The 17,699-nt window shown below is 68.7% G+C and overlaps 2 protein-coding genes across 2 annotated transcripts in view; one reads left to right on the forward strand and one right to left on the reverse strand.

The window, feature by feature from the left end:
* MYBPC2 (myosin binding protein C2) overlaps positions 1–7,381 on the reverse strand; it is a 28,700-nt gene extending 21,319 nt beyond the window's left edge. The window contains 15 exon segments of the mRNA XM_040596593.1: positions 413–663; positions 781–909; positions 2,050–2,103; positions 2,177–2,293; positions 2,295–2,342; positions 3,052–3,134; positions 3,218–3,329; positions 3,331–4,393; positions 4,395–4,920; positions 4,964–5,184; positions 5,262–5,551; positions 5,554–5,625; positions 5,627–6,292; positions 6,620–6,747; positions 7,284–7,381. Coding sequence (XP_040452527.1) covers positions 413–663; positions 781–909; positions 2,050–2,103; positions 2,177–2,293; positions 2,295–2,342; positions 3,052–3,134; positions 3,218–3,329; positions 3,331–4,393; positions 4,395–4,920; positions 4,964–5,184; positions 5,262–5,551; positions 5,554–5,625; positions 5,627–6,292; positions 6,620–6,736 — 3,749 coding nt within the window. The 5' untranslated portion in view covers positions 6,737–6,747; positions 7,284–7,381.
* A 3,417-nt stretch (positions 7,382–10,798) lies between these two features.
* LOC121089390 (ras-related protein R-Ras-like) lies at positions 10,799–14,291 on the forward strand. Its single transcript, XM_040596594.1, is given in 6 exon segments — positions 10,799–11,209; positions 11,816–11,903; positions 11,984–12,033; positions 12,035–12,087; positions 12,578–12,686; positions 14,142–14,291. Coding segments are annotated over 6 exon segments (627 nt in total). The 5' UTR covers positions 10,799–11,032.
* Positions 14,292–17,699: the final 3,408 nt, after the last annotated feature.

A 17,699-nucleotide genomic window follows, 5' to 3' on the forward strand; every position in this document is an offset into this window, starting at 1 on the left:
GTGTGTGTGTGTGTCCCATGCCCAAAATGGGGGGGGGGGGGGGGGGCACCTTGCCTTCCCCCGGCCCCCCCCCAAATTAGAGCCCCCAACCCCTCAGCGCCCCCCCCCCCAAAAGGCCATGCCCCCCCCTCCCCCACAGTTCGAGGGGGAGTCCCGGTGTCCCCCCCTTCCCCCCCCCCCCCCCTCAAAGAGACAGAGCAGCCGCCAAGTGGCTAAAGGCAGTTTATGAAGGTTTTGGGGTACAGGGGGGGCACCCGGGGGTGGGGGGGGGAAGGGGTGGGGGTGGGGCTCAAAAAGACCATGCTAAATAAGTAAAACGAAAAAAAAATATTTTTTTGGGGGGGGGGGGGGGGGGGGGGGGGGGAGCGGCCACCCACGTCCAACCCCCCCCCCCCCCCCAACTGGTATTTACAGGGTATAACCAAACGTGTGGGGGGGAGCGATGGGGGGGGGGGCGTGGGCGTTCAGAGGGGGGGCATGGGGAGGGGGGCTTTGTCCAGGGGCCCCCCCAACTCCTTGGGGGGGGCCCCCCCCGGGAAGGGGCTCCTCCCCGCCCTCCCCCCGGCGGCCGTGCTTCCGGAAGTACTTGTAGCGCTGGACGTAGGCGCGCACCAGGTTGTTGACCTTGACTGGGTTGATCTCCCCGCTCCGGCTGTGGCAGATCTGGGGGGGGGGTGTGGGGTGTGTGGGAGGGGAGGGGGGGACACCCCCGGGGTGAGGGGACGGTCCCCAGGGGTGTGTCCCCCCCCCCCCCCCCGCCCCCCCCCCCCCCCGCGGTACCTTGTGCACTGCCTTGCGCAGGATGTCCTTGTACTCGTCCTTGGTGATCTCCTTCTTCTGGTAGTAGGGCTTGATGGCCAACTTGACCTCCTCCACCGCGCGCTCCTGCGTGTGCAGCTTCTTCAGGTACTGGGGGAGCGCGGGGGCCACGTCAGGGGCAGGGGCGGCCACCGCTGCCGTCCTGCCGCCCGCGGGCCCCTCGCGCCGTCGATGCCACGGGTGGCCTCGGCACCATCGCGGGCGTCACCACCACGGCCATCCTGCCACGTAATTATTGCCACCGCCCGCAGGCTCCTTGCGCCGTCGGTGCCATGGGTGACCTTGTCACCATTGTGGCCATCCTGCTGCGGGCAGGCTTGTTGGCACCGCGCGTGGCCTTGTCGTCGCTGCGGTTATCACCGCTGTGGGTGGCCTTGTCACCATTGTGGCCGTCACCGCCATGAGTGTCCTGCCGCAGGCAGGCTCGGCATCACTGTGGCCATCAGTGCCGTGGGTGGCCTTGTCACCACCATGGCCATCGCCACCACTGGCATCCTGCTGCAGGCGACCTTATCACCATCGCAGTCATCACTGCCATGGTGGCCTTGTTGCCACCGTGGCCATCGCCACCATGGGCATCGCACCGCGGGCCACCTCGTCACCACTGTGGCCATCACCACCACGGCCACCCTGCCTTGGGTGACCTTGTCACCATTCTGCCCATTGCCACCATGGGCATCCTGCTGTGGGCGGGTTCGTCGCTGCCTTTGGCATCGCCACCATGGGGTGGCCTTGTCACCACTGTGGCCATCACTGCCATGGCCAGCCCACCACGGCCACTGCCACCACAGGGCGTCCTTGTCACCACTGTGACCATCACTGCCATGGGGTGGCTTCATCAGCACCATGGACATCACCACTATTGTGTGTCATTGTCACTGCCACCACCGTGGCCACCATCAGCATGGGATGTTCTCACCATGACACGGCCACGCCACTGACATGCGATGTCCCCGTCCCTGACACGGGACGTGCCCGTCACTACCATGACCATCACCAAGGGACCAAGTCCTCAGCGCTGCCCTGGGCCATCCCTGTCGCCACAGGACATCCCACGTCCCTGTCCCCAGCCCTGTAGGACACCCCGTGTCCCTCTGTCCCCAACTCCCTGGGATGCCCCCATCCCCCCATGGGCCACCCTGTGTCCCCCTGTCTGTCCCCACGGGCCACCCCATGCCCCCCTGTCCCTGTCCCCAGGGGCCACCCCGTGTGCCCCCTGTGCCTGCTGACCTTGTCCGTGTCCCCTCGTCCCTCGGAGCTGACGCTGCAGTCCCTCTTGCCGACCTCGGTGCTGGACGAGGTGCCGTAGAGGGGGGCAGGGACCCCCCCGGCCGCCACCGCCACCGGCCCCCCCCACCCCCGGCAGCCCCGTGGGGGTGGCGGGCGCCGAGGGGCACCCCACCAGCGGCAGGGCCCCATGCAGCAGGTATGGGGGGGGCGCATGGGGGGCCGGGGGGTGGGCGGTGGGCGCGGGGGGCCTGGGGGGCGCCCAGGGGGGGCGGTGCCTTGGTGTGGCTCAAGATCTGTGAGAGGAGGGAGAGCTGGGGGGGGTTGGGGGGGTCACCTGGGGGGGGGGAGGGGGGGCACCTGCCAGGGGCTGTAGCCCCTCGTGGGTGCGACAGGGGAGCGTCGGGGGCCTGTGTCCCCCTCTTGGGGGCTTCTGTCCCTTCAGGGGGGCTGTCCCCTGTTGGGGGGGCTTCTGTTCCTTTAGGGGGAGTGTGCCCCACCTGGGGGGGCTTTTGTCTCTTTGGGGTGGGGGACTGTCCCCTTTTGGAGGGCTTCCCATCCCCTCAGAAGGGTCCCTGTCCCATCCCAGGGGGCCGACTGTCCCCTCTTGGGGGGGTCCCTGTCCCCCCAGGGTGTGGCTGTGCCCCCCGCAGGGTTTCTGTCCCTTTGTCAGTGGGATCCTGTCCCCTCTGGGGGTCCCTGCCCCCCCCCCAGGGGGTGGCTGTGCCCCTCCCAGGGTTTCTGTTCCTTCAGGGGGTCCCTGTCCCCTCTTGGGGGTTATCTGTCCGTCCCCCCCCGCCCCCGCCCCCGGGTTTCTGTCCATCAGGGGGATCCTGTCCCCCCCAGGGGGGTAACTGTCCCCTCAGGGGCAGTCCCTGTCCCCCCTGGGAGGTGACTGCCCCTTCCAGGGGTGCGCTCCCCCCCCCGGGGTGCCCCCCCAGGGTGCCCCCCCCCCCCCGGGGTGCCCCCCCAGGGTGCCCTTCCCCCCCCCGGCACGCCCCCCACCTGGTTGGTGGCCTGGATCAGCTCCTGCGCCTTGGCCCGGCTGGCCAGGTTGGCCTCCTCCATCTTGAAGAGCAGCGCAGTCACTGCGGGGAGCACCAGGACCCCCCGTCAGAGGCTGGGGGTGTGTGTGTCCCGTCCCCCCCCCCCGCCCCCCAGGGCCACCTACGTGCCAGCACGCCGCTGGTGGCACAGTCCATGCCGCCCTGCAGGTTCCAGGCCACCGGGGCCGGGGGGGGGACCCAAGGGGTGCCCCGGTTCCTCCTTGGCCTCCGAGCGGCTGTCGGCCTCGGGCTCGCTGCGGGGGGGATCCGCGCCTGCCGGGCCCCCCGTCACCGCCACTGCCGCCGGGGGGGGCCCCCCGTTAGCGCCACCGCTGGCCGGCCCCTCCTCAGGGAGGAAGGAGACATCGGGGGTCTTACAGCTGCTGTCGACCGTCTGCGAGTCCGGGGTCAGCTCCCGCTCGGCTGCCGGCATCACCGTCGTGGCCGGCGCCGTCACCGTCACCTTGCCAGGAGGGGGGCTGGGGGGTTTGGGGCTGCCCCCCAACTTCTCCGAGCCCGACCAGGTCGGCTCGGCCTTGGGAGGCAGGCGGAGCGGGGGGCTGCCGGCCCCCTGGCTGCAACTGTCCGCCTTGGACTTCTTGAGCGAGCCCTTGGGCTTGGCCTTCCTCTTCTTCCTCGCCTCGCCGGTGCCCTTGGCCTTGCCGCCGGCGCCCTTGGGCTTCTTCAGCCCCGCCTTGGCCTTGGGGGCTTTGGCCTTCTTGACCTTGACCCCCGCTTCCTTGGGGGGCTCGGCTTTGCCCCCCGCCTTGGCCTCGGCCGCCGCTTTCTCCTCAGGCTTGAGGAAGGGTGCCCGGCTCTCGGCGTCGCGGCTGAACTTGATGCCGATGGAGCCGGAGCCGGCACCGGAGCCGCTCTCCTTCCCTGCCGCCGTGGTGGAGCTGACGCCCTCGCGGATGAGCACGGCCACCTTGGACTGCAGCTTCACCTTGCGCGAAGCGGGGGGCTTGGCGGGGACCCCCTCCCCGTCCTTGTGCCCCCCGCTTTTGCTCTTCCGCGCCGCCTTGTCCCGCTCACTGCGCGGCGCCTTCTCTTTCTCCCCCTTGGCTGGCTCCGGCGGCGGCGGGGGGCGCCCGGGGGTCTCCTTGAATTTCTTCTTGTACTTCTCGCGGGCAGGGGGTCGCTCCTCCGGCCGGCTCCGCTTCCGCTCCTTCTCCTTCTTGGCCTCCTGTGCCGCCCGCGGGTCCCCTTTGCCCCCCCGGGCCGGTGCTTCGGGGGGTTCCCGGTCAGAAAATCCCTCAAAGCTCAACCCCTCCGAGTCGTAGAGCACCTCGCGCTTGGGCCGGCTCCGGTGTCCCCTCGCGCCGGCTGACGGTGATGGTGCGTTTAATGGCGAAGAGGTCGGCGTCGTTCAGCTCCTGGACGGAGGGCGGCACCACGGCGCGCGCCTCCCGCCGCCGCCCTGCCGCCTCCCCCCCGTTCTCCACCTTGGGGTCCCCCGGCCCTTCGCGGGACGGCCGCCGCGACGGCCGGCGTTCCCGGGAGCGTGACCGCTGTTTCTTCTTCTTCTTCCCTTCGCCACGATGCTTCTCCTTGTGGCGTGGCCGCCGTGGCCGCTCGCCGCTGCCCGAGCGCCGGCTCCGGCGTTTCTCCCGCGAGCGGGAGCGGCGGCTGCGTGACCAGGAGCGGCGGCGGGAGCGGGAGCGGGAGCCACGGCGCCGGTGACGCTCCTTGGTTTTGGGGGGCGGTTCGGGGGGTTTCTTGCCCCCGCCCCAGGCCACCCCCCCTCGCTCCCGTGAGCGCTTGGGTTTCTTGCGGGAGGCGGCGGAGGGGGAGCGGGGCGAGGGGGGGGGCGCGTAGGCGGCGCTGGCTCAGGATCTTGCGGCGCAGGTCGGAGCCCCCCCCTTTCCAGCGGGGGTCAGGCTGGCTGTCGGTGCCGAAATCGCCCTCCTCATCCGAGTCAGCGTGCAGGGAGAGGAAATCGTCGCCCTCCGGCAGCCGGGGGGGCCGTGGTTCGGCCGCTCGGGCCCTGGCGGAGGCACCGCCGGTGCCGCCAGTGCGGAAGAGGCGCAGGGGGCTGTAGCGCTCATCCTCGGGCTGCACGATCTCCCCCTCCTCGATCTCTGAATCGCCGCCGCCGCCGGGCAGCCCCCACTCGCGGCGGCCACGGTGCCGGGGGGGGTTTGGGCACTGCGGGGCTGGGGGGGGGGGGGGGGGGGCGGGGGGGGTGGCGCTTTGGGGTTGCCGGCAGCCACCACCTCCAGCGACACCTTCCCCTCCAGCTTGGGGTGCGCGTCGCTCTCCGGCCGGCTCTTGGCCGCCAGCTCCACCACGAAGACACGGCGGCGGGGCTCAGGGACAGAGCCCTCGGGGGGCTGCGAGGCTTCGTCTTCCTCCTCGTCCTCTTCTTCCTCCTCCTCTGGCAGCGTGGAGTCGGCACCGGGGGCGTTCTGGGGGGCCCGGGGGGGGCGGGGGGGCCTGGCTCCGGCTCCTTCTCGAAGTCCTGGCTCAGGCTGTTGTCGTCGTAGATGCCGGCCAAGGTCTCCGAGATGCGGCTGATGCTGTGGGAGACATCGGGGCGGGCGGGGCGGCTCGTCCTCCTCCTCCTCTTCTTCCTCCTCTTCTTCCTCCTCCTCCTCCTCCTCTTCCTCCTCCTCGTCGGGGCTGGGGCTGCTGCGGGAGGAGCTGGGGTTGGAGCCGGTGGGATCGAAGGGGTCGTACTTCTGGTCCTGCCGTCCTTCGGCCTCCTTGCCGGGGGGGGAGGGGCCGTAGGCGAAGTCCCCCCCCCCGGGGTTGTCCTCGTCGGTGGGGTGGAAGGGGTCATAAATATCCAGGGCGGGGGAGCGGGGCCGGCAGGCGGCGGCAGGCGGGGGGCCGGGCTCCGAGGAGGAGGAGGAGGCTGACGAGGAGGAAGAGCGGGAGGAGGAGGAGGAGGAAGAAGAGGAGGAAGAGGAGGAAGAGGAATCGGCCTTCTCCAGGGCGCTGCTGGGGGGGCTGCGTCCGCGGCTCCTCCCGGGGGCGCTGCGGCTGCTGCTGCTGCTGCTGTTGTTGCCCCCCCGGCCCCCCCGGGGCGGCCACCCGAGGACCCCGGGGCCGCCGGGGCCGGCCCGGCGTCGGGGGCGGGGCACGGCGGGTCCGGTGGGGCAGCGGCGGGGCGGGGGGCATCCCGGCTGGGGGTCCCGGGGGGGCCGGGGGACCCCCAGGTGCTCGCCAGCGCCGTGCTGAGGAGCCGGGGAGGTGTCCTGGGGGGGGGACGGGGTCAGGGGGGGCCCCGGTGGGACCCCCCAAGCATCTTGCACCGCCCCCAGAACCCCACTCCCTCATCCCCCCAAGTGACCCCCCCACTTTTCCCCAAAGACCCCCACAGTAACCACCCACACCCTCCAATGGCCCCCACCCCTATTTCCCCCCAGCGCCCCCCATTTCCCCCCCAGTTCCCCCCAGCTCCCAGTTCCCCCCATTTCCCCCCCCCAGTGCCCCCCAAACGTCCCCCAGCATCCCGTTTCCCCCCCAGCGCTCCGTTCCCACCCCCAACACCCCCCAGTGCCCCCCCCCCCAGTGCCCCTCACCTCCTTTGGGGGCCCTCCAGGGCCTCTCGCGCCGCAGGAGCCCTGAGGCGGCGGCCAGGTCCCCCAGGTCCCCCAGTCGCACCTCAGCCACCAGCTCCACCTCCTCCTCCTCTCCATCCCCCTCCCCGCTGTGGGGGGGGGGGGGGGGGGGGCCGGGCAGGGGGGTTGTCAGGGGGGGGACCCAGGCTGCTGGGCACCCCGCAAGCCCCCCACCCCATGGGACTGGGAACACCCCCCTACCCAGAGGACCCCCATTATCCCCCCCAGAAAGGGACTCAGGCACCTGGTTGCCCCCCCCCCCAGCCCTGAAGAGGACCCCCTGACCCCCCCTCAAAAGGGACATGAGCATCCAGCCCCTGCCCCAGGGAACCCAGGCCCCCCACTGTGTGTCTCCCCTCCCGACCAAAAGGGGACCCAGGTGCCCAGCTGCACCCCCCGCCCCAAAAGGGACCCAGGCCCCTGCAGCCGGCCCCCCCCCATCCCGGTTTAACCCCCTGAGAAACCCAGGACCCCAGAGCCCCCTCCTCTGGCTGATCCCCCCAAGAGGACCCAGACCCCTATAGGACCACCCTGGCTCGCTCCTTCAAGGGGACTCAGGCCCCTGGAGCCCCCCCCCAGCTCACCCCACCCAAGGGGACCCAGCCCCCCGGCCCCCCCAGCTCACCCCCCCGCGGCGGTGCCCAGGAGGAGCTGTGCCCGCAGGGAGGCCACGCAGCTCTGCTGCAGCTGGTCCAGGGCGCCCGCCAGCCCCCCGGCTGCCTCCCATGCCTGCGGGGGGGGGGGGGGCAACACCAGAAGGGGGTCACTGAGTGTCCGCCGGGGTCAGCACCTCCCCACCCCAGCTCTGCTAGGCTCCCAGCATGCACCGGGACAGAGCCGGGGAAGGGGGGATGCTTGGACCCTCCCCGCCCCCGCTGTAGAGCCACACTGTGAGGTACTGGGCGGGGAAGTGGGGGACTCACCGGGCTGCCTTCGGCGCGGGGTCCCCAGCACCATCGCTGCCGCGCCATCCTCTTCCTCACGGCATCTGCGGGGCGGAGGGAGGCAGGGTGAGGGTGGCAGGGCAATGGTGGGGCGGAGACGACAGGGGACAGGGGCACCTGGACGTGGGGACGCAGTGAGGGATGGGAGAAGAAGGACGTGGGGACAGGCGGAACTAGGGATGGGGGGAACAAAGGACATGAGCACAGGTGACACGGGGGTGCAGCAAGTGACAAGAGGACAGGGATGGGGGGGCAAGAATGGCAGGAACATGCGACACAGGGACATGGGGACAGCTGCTGACAGGGGAACACAGATGGGGGACACGGGACCAGGGGACACAGAGACATGAGAACACAAACAAGGAATGTAGCAAGGGACAAGGTGACATGGATGTGAAGGACGACGCACAGAGATGGAGAAACAAGGATGTGGGGAGAGGGACAACGACGGATGGTGTGAAGACAGTGACACATGGCAAGGGACACCAAGACAAGAGGGACAGGGGCGTGAGGACAGGGGACACATGGCAAGGGACACAGAGACAGAGGATGTGGGGACAGAGCCAGCACCACAAGGGCCACCAGGAACAAGGACAGACCCCACGGGGACACAGCCAGCACCAGGGGGTTGGGTTGGGGGCGCAGGGGGAACAGGGACAGACCCCCCCACTGTGTGACATTATTGGGGCCACGGGGACAGACCCTGCTGCGGGGTGACACTGCAGGGAACACCAGCACGAGGACAGCACCCCCCCTCCAGGGATGCAAAGGGACATCCCAACCCCACCCAGGGGACACAGGGACAGTGCCAGCACCATGGGAGACACGGTGCCAGCCCCGCCCCCCCAGGGGACAGCCCCCCAGCTCCGTCCCTACCTTCGCACCCGGCCCAGCCCGGGAAGCCGCCGCTCACCACGCGCTGCAGGGCCTTCTGTGGCAGGAAAAATGGGGAGGGGTGGGGCAAAAAACCCTGTCAGGGGGGTCAGAGCTCCCCCAGAACCCCCCCTTGGTGGGAGGGCGAGGCCCAAACCCCACTGCCCCCCACTCTTACCACGAGGACCTGCCCGGGGTGCAGGGGGCCCTCGGGCTCAGGGGGGGGCCCACTGGGGCGCCCCCCATCCTCGCCCGGCCCCGCCGGGTCCTCCCGCCCCCCTGGGGGCCGGGGCTTCTCCTCCTCCTCCATGGGGACGGCAACAGCCTGGGGAGGGGGACACAGGGGGAACTGGGAACCACTCCTGCCCTACAGCCCCACAAAACCCCCCTTTCCTGCCCCAATTCCACTTCTTCCGCAGCTTTTCCCTGTTCCACCCCAATTTTTCATTTTCTTGCTCCCATTCTTCCCTTTTTAATCTAATTCCATGTTTCTTGACCCAAGTCCCCCCTCCTCTGCTCCACTTTTGTGCCCCATATCCCTGCTTCCAGACCATTTCCCCCCATTCTCGCCCCAATTCCCCACCTCATGTCCCCCTCCTTTCCCAGACCTCTCATTTCCCCCAAGGCCACTCCCATTTCTCCCATTTTTTTGCCTCAATTAAGCCCTTTCCTGCCCCCATTCCTGCCCTGGCTACCCCACTACCCTCTGGTACTTGTTCCCACGCCAAATGCCACCCTTCTCCCCCAACTCCCCTCACCATACCCCTAATCCCCCCCACTCCTGCCCCAAATCCCACCCCCCACATCCCAAATTTCCCCTTTCCTGCCCCAATCTGGCCCCTTCTGCCCACATTTCTCCATTTCTGCCCCGAACCACCTCACTGCATCCCAGATCTCCCCGCTGCTTCCCTAAATCCCCTTCTTCTGCCCCAAATCCCCTCACCACACCCTGAATCCCCCATTCTCGCCCCAAATCCCCCACTCCCGCTCCAAATCTCCACATTCCCACCCAAAATCCCTTCTACCCTAAATCCTTCCACCCCAAATCCCCGCATTCCCACCCCCAATCCCTTCACCGTGCTCCAAATCCCCCCATTCCCACCCTAAATTCCTCTCTCGCAGCCCCAAACCCCCTCACTGCACCCCGACCGCCCATTCCCACCCCAAATCTTCCCGTTGCTTCCCCAAACCCCCATTCCCTGCCCAAATCCCCTCATTGCACCCCAAATCCCACAATTCCTGCCTCAAATCTCCCCAGTTCCTGCCTCAAATCCCCTCGGCGTCCCCCAAACCTCCCATTCCTGCCCCAAATGTCCCCATTGCTTCCCCAAACCCCCCTCTTCTGCCCCAACTCCTCCGCTCCTGCCCAAATCCCCTCATCGCACCCCAAATCCCCCAATTCCCGCCCCAAATCCCCCCATTGTTTTGCAAATCCCCTCATCACACCCCAATCCCCCCATTCCTGCCCAAATCTCCCTTTCTTCCCCAAATCCCCCTCTTCTGCCCCAGATTCCCTGTTCCCACCTCAAATCCTCTCATCACACCCCAAATCCCCCAATTCCTGCCTCAAATCCCCTCAGTGCCCCCCGACCAACCCATTCCTGCCCAAACCCCGTTCCCGCCTCAAATCTCCCCGTTACTTCCCCAAATCCCCCTCTTCTGCCCCAAATCCCCTCATCACACCCCAAACCACCGTTCCTGCCCCGGATCTCCCCATTTCTTCCCCAAATCCCCCTCTTCCGCCCCAGATCCCCTGTTCCCGTCTCAAATCCCCTCATCGCACCCCAGATTCCCCAATTCCTGCCTCAAATCCCCCCGCTCCCACCTCAAATCCCCTCAGCGCCCCGCAAACCCCCGTTTCTGCCTCAAATCACCTCACTGCACCCCCAATCCCTGCCTCAAGTCTCCCCATTGCTTTGCGAATCCCCTCATCATACCCCAGACCCTCCGCTCCCACCTCAAATCCCCTCATCGCGCCCCAAATCCCCGAATTCCTGCCTCAAATCCCCCCACTGCTTCGCAAATCACCTCAGCGCCCCCCAAAAGCCCCGTTCCCGCCCCAACCCCCCTCGTCACCCCCAAATCCCCCCGTTCCCGCCTCAAATCCCCTCAGCGCCCCCCACCCCCAACCTCCCTCCCCTCAAATCCCCTCACGTCACCCCACCCCCCTCCCCTCCCCCCAACCCCCCCGTCGCCCCGTCGCCCCCCCGCTCAGCCCCACCCCCCCACCCCGTAACCCCCCCCAGCCCCGCTACCTCCGCCCCCGCCCTAAAGGCGCGGGCCGGGCCCGGCCGCCCCCGCCGCCATCTTACCGCTGCTCCGCTCCGCCGCGGGGGCGGGGCCGCGCGGGGCACGCCGGGAGGGCCGCCCGCCGGGAGGGGGGGGCGGGACTACAACTCCCAGCGGCCCCTGCGGCGCGCGTTGCTAAGCGACGCGGCGGCGGCGGCCCAGGGATGTAACCCCGCCTCCTTGATGGTGGTCACGCCCCCTTCCCAGCCCAGCTCCCCTTATAAGGAAGCGGCGCGCGGGTGTGGGGCGGGGTTATGCAGATCGTTGCATGTGGCTCCGCCCCCGCGGGTCGCGGCCGGGCATGGAGCGCAGCCGTGGGTCTGGGGGGGCTTCGGGGGGCGCGGGGGGGCCCGGAGGGGCCGGGACCCCCCCCGGGCGGCTCCGCCTGGTTGTGCTGGGGGGCAGCGGCGTGGGGAAGAGTGCGCTGTGCGTCCGCTTTGTCCAGGTATGGGGGGGGGGGGGGGGGGAAATGGAATACCCCCCCCAAAGGGGAACAGCACCCCCAAAGGGTGTCAACCCCCCCATCAAAACCAGGACCCCTCCCCCAAACCAGATCACCCCCCCCAAACTGGGAAGCACCCCCAAACCAGGACCCTGCCCATCAAAAGCGGGACGCCCCCCAAAAATGGGGGGTCTCCCACAAAGCCAGGACATCGCCCCCTAACTGGGACCCCCCCAAAACTGAGCCCCCATCAAACCGGGACCCCCCAGTCCTGGTACCCGGGGGGGCTGGTTTGGGGGTACCCGGGGGGGCTGGTTTGGGGGGGGACTGGTTTGGGGAGGGGCCTTGTTTGGGGAGGGGCTAATTTGCCCGGCTGGTTTGGGGGTACACAGGGGAGCTGGTTTGGGGGTACCTGGGGGGTAGTTGGGGGGGGGGACGGGCTGGTCTGGGGGTCCCTGGGGAAGCTGGTTTGGGGGGGCTGGTTTGGGGGACCCCCATACTCTGGGGTTTGGGGTGGGCTGGTTTGGGGGTAGCAGGGGGGGGCTGGTTTGGGGGGCTCAGTGCCCCGCAATCTGGGGGTGCAGGCGCCCACCCCCCTGGCCCCCCCAGTCCTACTTCCCCCCTGCCCCCGCCCCCCCTCTCGAGGACACCTACACCAAACTCTGCACCGTGGACGGGGTCCCCGCATGCCTCGACAGTGAGTGGGGGGGCCCCGGGGGGGGTGGGGGGAATTTGGGGGGACAACCCCCCCCCCAATTGACCCCCCCCACCCCCCAGTCCTGGACACGGCGGGGCAGCAGGAGCCGGGGGGGCGCAGGAGCAGCACCTGCGGGGGGGGGACACGGCTTCCTCCTCGTCTTTGCCGTTAGCGACTGCCGCAGGTAACGGGGACCCCCCTGCACCCCTGGACTGGCACGGGGGGCGGCCGGGAACCCCAGGGCCCCCCCAAACCCCCCAAGGCTCTGCACCCTCTTTGCACCCCCAGCCCCCCCCCCGGGCCCCCCAGCCCCCTCCCTGCACCCTCAAACTCCCCCCACAGCCCCTGCCCCCCCACAGCCCCCCCAAACCCCCACCGCCCCCCTGCACCCCCAAACCTCCCTCAGATCCCCCCCCCAGCCCACAGCCCCTGCACCCGCCAACCCCCCCCCCAGACCCCCCCCCCCAGCTCCTCCCTCTCAGGACCCCCCAGCCCCCCCATAACCACTGCTCCCCCGGACCCCTAAACCCCCCCCGGACATCCCCAGCCCTCCCCAGACCCCCCAACCCTCCCGGCCCCCCCCCAGCACCCCTAAGCCCCCCGCCCCCCCAAACCTGCCCCCAGTCCCTCAGTTCCTGCTCCAGCCCCCTCCCAGCGCCCCCGCCCCCCCGCAGTTTCGGGGCGCTGCCGCGGCTGCTGGGGCCGATCCGGCGGGTGACGGACCGGGACGACCCCCCCACGCTGCTGGTGGGCAACAAGGCCGAGCCGGGGGGGCAGCGGCAGGTACCGGGGGGGGGCAGCTCCCCAGCCCCCCCCACACTGACCCCCAGGACACCCCAATACCCCTGGGATGCCCCCCTCCGACCCTTTAGGATCTCCCACGGACCCCCGGGACCCCCCTGAGCCCCCCCAGACCCCTGGGAACCCCCACTGACCCCCCCAGACGCTTGGGACCCCCACACTGACCCCCCCCTGACCCCCCAATCCCCCCGGGACCCCCCCAGGACCCTTTGGGACCCTCCCACTGACCCCTGGGACCCCCCCCATTGACACCCCAGGAACCCCCTGATCCCCCCAACTCCCCCCACTGACCCCCCGGGATGCCCCTGAACCCCCCCAGACCCCTGGGACCCCCCCACGGATCCCCTGGACCCTCCAAATCCCCCCGGGACGCCCCACTGGCCCCCTGGGATCCCCCCATTGACAATCTGGGAACCCCTGGGACCCTCTGACCCCCCCGGGACCCCCACAGTGACCCCTCCGGGACCCCCCCCACTGACCCCCTGGGACCCTGCAGACCCCCCCTTGGACCCTTCTGGACTCCGCCCCCCCGGGACCCCTGGGACGCCCCCAGGACCCCCGCCCCCCCGACTCCCTGGGACCCCCCTGGGACCCGGGACCCCCCTGGGACCCCCAGACCCTGCCGGGACCCTCCCAGACACCCCCCGGACCCTCGAAACCACCTACAAGACCTTTGAAAAGGGCAAGAGAGGAAGTCCCGCCCTACCCGGGGCCCAGAACCGGAAGTCCCGCCTCTGCCAGGTGCTCTGGCGTCTACCAGACAGGAAATCCCGCCCCTTGGGGCATAAAACAGGAAGTCCCACCTCCTGCGGCCATCTTGGTTTTGGTCGGGAAATCCCGCCTTTTCCAGTTGCGGCGGCCATCTTGGCTCAGCTCCGAACCGGAAGTTCCGCCTCTATGGCCAATGGCAGCAATCTTAACTCCACTCCGAACCGGAAGACCCGCCTCCATGGCCACTGGCAGCCATATTGGCTCCACTCAGAACCGGAAGTCCCGCCTCTATGGCCATTGGCAGCCATCTTGGCTCCACTCAGAACCGGAAGTCCCGCCTCTATGGCCAATGGCAGCCATCTTGGCTCCACTCAGAACAGGAAGTCCCGCCTCTATGGCCAATGGCAGCCATCTTGGCTCCACTCAGAACAGGAAGTCCCGCCTCTATAGTCAAGGGTAGCCATCTTAACTTCACTCTGAACCGGAAGTCCCACCTCTATGAGCATGGCAGCCATCTTGGCCCCACCCAGACCCCCACCCTCATCCTCCCGCAGCCATCTTCAGCCCCTTCCCCACACCAACCCCCAAGGCGGCCACCTTGGCGGTGCACCTGGCCCCGCAGGGCCTTCTGTCCCCCTCCCAGTGGCTGGGTCCCCGATGCCAGAGGGCTGGGGGTTGTCCAGCCGCCCCCACCCCTCGACAGCACCATGACCCCTCCACCGCCAGGTGCCGCGGGAGGAGGCACAGGCCTTCGCCCGCCAGAACCGCCTGCACTACCTTGAGGCCTCCGCCAAGGCGCAGCTCAACGTGGATGAGGCCTTCCATGAGCTTGTGCGGGCCATCGGGGGGGGGGGGGGGGGCACAAGGGGGGTGTGACACCCCCAAACCCCCAGGGACCCCCCCAGACTCGCCTTAACTGCCCCTCTCCCTACCAATTCTCTCTTTCCCACAGGCACTTCCGGGAGCAGGAGACCCCCCCAGCACTGCCACCACCCCCCGTGGCAAGGACCCCCCCTGCTGCCCCTGTCCCCTCCTCTGACCCCCCCTCCGCCGCCTGGGGGCGCTGAGGGGGGAGCAGACACCTGTATTTATGTCTAAGAAGGCTGAACCCAAAAAATGGGGGGCAACCCCCCAAACCTAAGGGGGGGGCAATGACTCCCCCCTAAACCCCCCTTCTAGAGCCCACCCCCCCAGTCCTGGTTTTGGGGGGGTCACTTGCTGACACTACCCAACAGACCCTCCATTTTGGGGAGCTCCTTCTCGTAGACGCCCCCAACCCCATTTCGTGACCACCACCCCTTCCTGCAGACCCCCCAGGTCTGTGTTTTGGGGGACCCACCCTTGACCCACAGACACCTCCCTCCCCTTTTTGGCCACCCCCGTCCTGTATCCACCTCCTGCCAGGTCCTATTTTGGGGTCCCATCTGTTATGGGGGACCCCAATTTGGGGCTCCCCAGGGGTCCTCTTATTTCCTAGGCCCACCCAACCTATTTTGGGGGGGTCCCTCCTCCATGGGAACCCCGAAACCTCCAATTCAGGGGTCCAAGTGCCCAGTGCCCCCCCCCCCCCAATTTGGTGTCCCTCCCATCTTGGGAGGGCCCTGAGACCTTCCTCCTTCACTGTACCTGCCCCTACCCTCCACACTGGGATCCCAGAGCCCCCCCCCCAAATTTGGGGTCCTGCTCCCCCCCCATTTTTTTTGGGGGGAGGGGGTCCCCTCCATTGTGCCCCAGAAGGGTCCAGATGCCTGACCCCCCCCCCAGCTTGGCTCAGACACATCCCCCCCCCCCCAGGAGGGGGGGGGGGACACACACGCCCCCGCCCCCCCCCCCCATCAGTGTCACAAGTTTGGGGGGGGGCCTATCCTCCCCCCTCACTGCTGTAAATACCAACAGGCCCCCCGGGGTGGGGGCCACACATTAAAGTGCCTTAAAGCTGCTGTGAACATGTGTCTGCATGGGGGGGGGGGCGCTTATAGGGGAGACCCCCCCCACATTGTAGGAAACCTCCATGACCCCCCCTCGTGTATAAAGCCCCCCCAACTCATGCGAGGCACCCCAAATCGTATGACCCCCCCCCCCAAGTCTGAGCTCCCCCAGCCCCCACAGACACCTCCACCCCACAAAAGCCCCCCAAAACCCTCCACCCTTCCCCCCTCCCCCCCCCAAAAAAAAACGAGGAGACTCAGGAACGATAAAAAGGTCTCGGCAACACCCACGACACGGCCCGACACGATACACCGTAGAAAAGGGGGAGGGGCAGAGGGGGGGGCACCCCAACCCACCCAGCCCCCCCAACACCCCCCCGCCCGGGGGGGGCCCCACCTCGGGGCCAAATTGGGCGATTTAATGGGGGGGCGAGGGGGGGAAACAGCGAGGGGGGGGGGTTTGGAGAGGGAGAGCAGGAGCGGGGGGGGCTGGGGGGGCCCCCCAATATATATAATAATAATTATAATAATAATTAAAAAAAAAAAAACGAAATGAAAAAAAAATGAGGAAAGGGAGTGGCGATCTGCCCGGGGGGGGGCAAATTGCTCTGAGTAAGGGGGGCAAATGTCCCGGGGGGGGGGGGAACAGCCCCGGGGGGGGGGAAGGATCTGCCGCCGGGGGGGGGTAAATCTGCCCCCGGGGAGGAGATTCAGGTTGGGGGGTGGCAAATTGCCCCATGGCGGGGGGTAAAACTGCCCCGGGGGGGGGGCAAATGTGACCCGGGGGGGGGCAAATGTGCCCGGGGGGGGGCAAATCCGGCCCCGGGGGGGGGGGGCAAATCCGGCGATACAATATGATACATAGAGACTTTGACCCTATACACTATGTACAACTGCCCCCCCCGGCCCCCCAAAACCCCTGGGGGGGCAGGGGGGGCCCCCTTACCCCCCCAAATCTCTCCAGACTGGGGGGGGGGGGGGGGGCAACTTGGCAATAAATAGCTCGTGGGGTGGTGGGGGTGCCGATGGTCCATTTTGGGACCCCCTCCCCACCCCTTGGCATGGAGCCCCCCCTTTTTATCTCCCCCCCACTCCAATACTTATATACAGGACCCCCCACCCCCGATGGGGGGGACAGGCTGGTCCCAATGTGGGGGGGGGGAAGCAAGGGGAGTTCTGCCCCCCCCCCCCGACCCCCCCCCCCCCCTTCCAAATAACCCTGTTCCTTGCCCGGGGTGGAGTGGACCCAGGTTTTGGGGGGGGGGTCCACGGGACCCAGGCGTTTGGGGGCCCCCCCCAAAGGGGACCCAGGCGTCCGGGTGCCCCCCCCCAGGCGGAGAATGGAGGCTACTAAATAGACATTTATACATATATATATAAATAAGGGTTCTCCGCTGGGGGAGGGCAGCATGGCCCCCCCTCTTTTTTGGGGGGGAGGGGGGAGTGTGGGGGGGGTCCCCACTTGCCTCTGCCAATGCCCATGGGCCCCCCCTGTGGCCCCCCCCCCCAAAAAGGAGAGACTGTGGAGGGGGGACACCCTGCTAGGGGTTGTCCCCGATCCTGGGGGGATCCCTGTGTGTAATGGGGGGGGTCCCCAAACCTGGGAGGGGGACACACTTGTCCCTTGCAGGGGGGCTTGTCCCCATGGAGGGGGGGCTCTGTGCTCCCGAAGGTGGTGTTTGTGTCCCCAGAGAGGCGGGGTGTCCCCTGTTGGGTGGGGTCCCCATGGCGGCTGGGGGGTGGCCCTGTCCCTGGGGGGGGTCCCCAGGGCTGGGGGGTCCCCATTGTGGGGGTGGCCCTGTCCCCATTCCGGGGGGGGGTGGGGTGTCCCCAAAGGGTGTCCCTGGGGAAATAGCCCACTCCTGGGGGGTCTGTCCCCATCCTGGCGAGGGGGGGGTCCCTGTCCCTCGGGAGGGGGCCCCACTTCAGGGGAGTGCCCCCATTCCTGGGGGTTCTGTCCCCATTCCAGGGGGGTGTCCCCATTCCAGGGGGCCCTGTCCCCATCTCTGGGGGGGGTGTCCCCATCCCAGAGGGTCTCCCCAAGGGATGTCCCCAGGGAAGCATCCCACTCCCAAGAGGTTCTGTCCCCATTCCCGGGGGGTGTCCCCATCCTGGGGGGGGGGGGGTGTCCCCATTCCAGGGTGGGTGTCCTCGTCCTGGAGGAGTGTCCCCATCCTGGGGGGGGTGTCCCCATCCCAGAGGGTGTCCCCAGGGAGGCATCCCACTCCCAGGAGGTTCTGTCCCCATTGGTGGGAGGTCCATCCCCATCTCTGGGGGTCCCGTCCCCATCCTGGGGGTGGGGGTGTCCATTTCCCCGGGGGGGTGTCCCCCCCGTCCCCGGGGTCCCCGCGGTGGG

This window comes from Falco naumanni, chromosome 5 (genome assembly GCF_017639655.2).
Source record: "Falco naumanni isolate bFalNau1 chromosome 5, bFalNau1.pat, whole genome shotgun sequence".
Classification (NCBI taxonomy): Eukaryota; Metazoa; Chordata; class Aves; order Falconiformes; family Falconidae; genus Falco; species Falco naumanni.